The sequence below is a fragment of the Propithecus coquereli genome, unplaced genomic scaffold, assembly GCF_000956105.1.
Source record: "Propithecus coquereli isolate 6110/MARCELLA unplaced genomic scaffold, Pcoq_1.0 Scaffold4, whole genome shotgun sequence".
Lineage (NCBI taxonomy): Eukaryota > Metazoa > Chordata > Mammalia > Primates > Indriidae > Propithecus > Propithecus coquereli.
This window is the reverse complement of record NW_012149729.1, coordinates 1,523,407-1,526,039: the sequence shown is the minus strand read 5'-3', so window position 1 is coordinate 1,526,039 and position 2,633 is coordinate 1,523,407. Positions and strand designations below refer to the sequence as shown.

Sequence of the window (2,633 nt, the reverse complement as noted above, 5' to 3'; positions counted from 1 at the left end):
ATGCATCCCTGGACACACAGGAGGTGAATTGTGGAGCAGGGATTTGATCCTGGCAGTCAGCCTCCAAATCCTATGCTTGCAAGCACTGCTCTCAACAGACAATGGTTTTGTTTCCATTGGAGCGAGGCTGATTTTCTCTGTTCTGTGCCGATAGGTTAAATCCAGTATTTTTCATGAACTAATTAATATACTGACTCTTCTGGGTTTAGGATGCAAGCTTCAAGCTCTCTCTCCTTTGCACTTAACATGGATCCCTGCAGTAGAGTAGGCTAGTGGCAAAGAGTATCTAGAAATAGGTAAGCTCAAGATACACTTTCCTCTTAAGATACTTGGGACCTCAAGGAGGTGCAGAAAGCATCCGAAGTTCTCCAAGCCCTTGAAGTGGTGGATCAATAGGACTTGTGGGTGGTGATAAAGAGATACTGGTCTCAGGGATGACATGAGTTGCATGAGCCAGGGAATACAGGTAGATCTTGGAATCATAAGTGAATGATAAAACTGATGGGAATTACACATTTCAGAGAATCTCAGTAGAATCATACACCTCGGCGGAAGCCACTACTATGGACGATTGCTAATCACAAATAACAGATGCATCTTACCAAGTGAGACCTTGAACACTTCAAGAAGAAAGGAACAAGAGAGGGGACCTAAAAAACAAATAAACTAAATTGACTAAATTCAACTCTGAAATCACAGTTCAAACGCTGAAATGATGAAATTGACTTTGATTTGGATAGATTAAATATTCTGCTGCCAAGAACAATTGAGGCTTGAGAGCTAAATTATACCAAGATACAGGAAAAAGAAAAGACAATTTCATTTTTGCACACTCAAACACAAGGTTGTAAAATTGTTCTATATGCTGAAGTTTTAATATACAGTAACATGATCCCCTAACGATGACTTTTGCTTTTTGTGGTGGGGAGAAAGAGTGCAGAATACTGGGTAGGACAAGTATTAGCATATGATTTAAAATCACAAATGAGAGCTCAAAGCAGTTATCTAACTATCTCAATCCTTCACTCTTAATAAATGGTGGAATTGAAACTTCAATTCATGCCTCTGAGTCCAAATCTTGTGCTTTTTCAGTGGGACAACATTGATTTTACTTATGTGATGCTGAGTACTACCAAAACAATTACAGAAGGACAATTTCTACTCAAGAGGGACTATTAGTTAATAACATATTAACACAAAAAAGCAGAGTGGGTTTATAAGGCCATAAGATTTTCTTATCATCACAGACTATTAAAGGAAGCCAGGACTTTATTACATGATCATTACTTTGGATTTTATCTCCTTCTGAAGCTCTTTGCATTCAAGTCAAGCCAAAGTTTTGAGTGAAGAGTCCTGCAAGTCTGTTTGGTTTATTTGGGGTAGGCTGAAGGAAGAGTTTGTGGGTCTATGTTGATACGATCCATCAACATCATGGTTTAGATGGCAAATGCAGTGAGTGAAGATGCACAGATTTTTGAGCAATTGCTGGTAAGAGTGAGGAAGAGGCTCACTTCAACCATACCCGGATGCAATTTCTCTTTCTTTTTTAGTTATTTTGGGTCTGAATTAGGGGTGAAAATATTATCATACCTATTTATAACTAGTTTAGCAAAAGTGGAAAGAGGGCTTCAAAATCATTCTTGAGTTTTTATTTCACTTTATGAAATTATAAGAGAAAAGAAAAAAGAATGGACCAGAAAAAAGTTAACTGCAAGTCTTCCTACCAACAGACTTGAATTAAGAAAACAATTCACCACAATATTACTTATTATATGGAAGCTGGTAACTTAAGTGTTTGAATAGAAGAACCATCATCTTTGAAGAACTAACAAAAGATATTTAAATTTTAGAAAAGCAGATGGTAGTTTGTTTTCATCACAAGGTTGCAGTATATATCAATCAGCTAAAGTTCATTTTTTAAAAAAGCTCAAGGTAAGGATTATGAGATATCATTTATAATTCATTTGTTGAACACGCCTTTCAGAAATAAAAAAAGTAATTGATGTGCTTATGAGTTAGAGTCCCTGTGAGAATTTCTTGAAGACTACATATTTCTTAGTGATGATATGTAGATTATTGAAAGCTTTTTATTTTAGACACCTAAAAGACAAATTGAGAAACAACCATGCCTACAGATATAATACTCTATTTTTATTTTGCCCTCCCAACAGAAGGTGGAGGAGGGACATGAACTAAAAGTCTAGAGACAGTGACTCTCTCCATTTAATTAGGTCTTATTTAGTGTCTTCCTAAAGTTTCATAATTTCACTCGTAATGTGTTCACATTTTGTTAGATGTATTCCTGGCCACAGTAGTACATTTTAAAAATCGCATTTTCTAATGGTTTGCTACTGTTTTATAGGAATGCAATTAATTTTTGTACATTGATTTTATATACATAAACTTCATTAAAATAATAATTTTGATTTTTCTACATAGAAAATCATAATATATGTAAATAATGATAGTTTGCCTGTTTCCACTCCAGTAAGAATTGCTTATTATGGTTTTTTATTAATATTTACTTTCCTTGTTTTACTCCATTATTTGGGTTTCTGATTAAATGTTTAACAGAAGTGGTGTTGGCAGGCATTTTTGTTTTACTCTCCATAAAAAAGGGAAAGTTTTAACCT

General features: G+C 34.9%; 1 protein-coding gene across 1 annotated transcript in view; it reads right to left on the bottom strand.

Moving 5' to 3' along the window:
* Nucleotides 1-337: 337 nt before the first annotated feature.
* Nucleotides 338-2,633, bottom strand: part of SLC13A1 (solute carrier family 13 (sodium/sulfate symporter), member 1) — a 99,441-nt gene continuing 97,145 nt past the window's right edge. The window contains exon 14 of the mRNA XM_012652728.1: nt 338-472. Coding sequence (XP_012508182.1) covers nt 338-472 — 135 coding nt within the window. The remainder of the gene's footprint in view (nt 473-2,633) is intronic.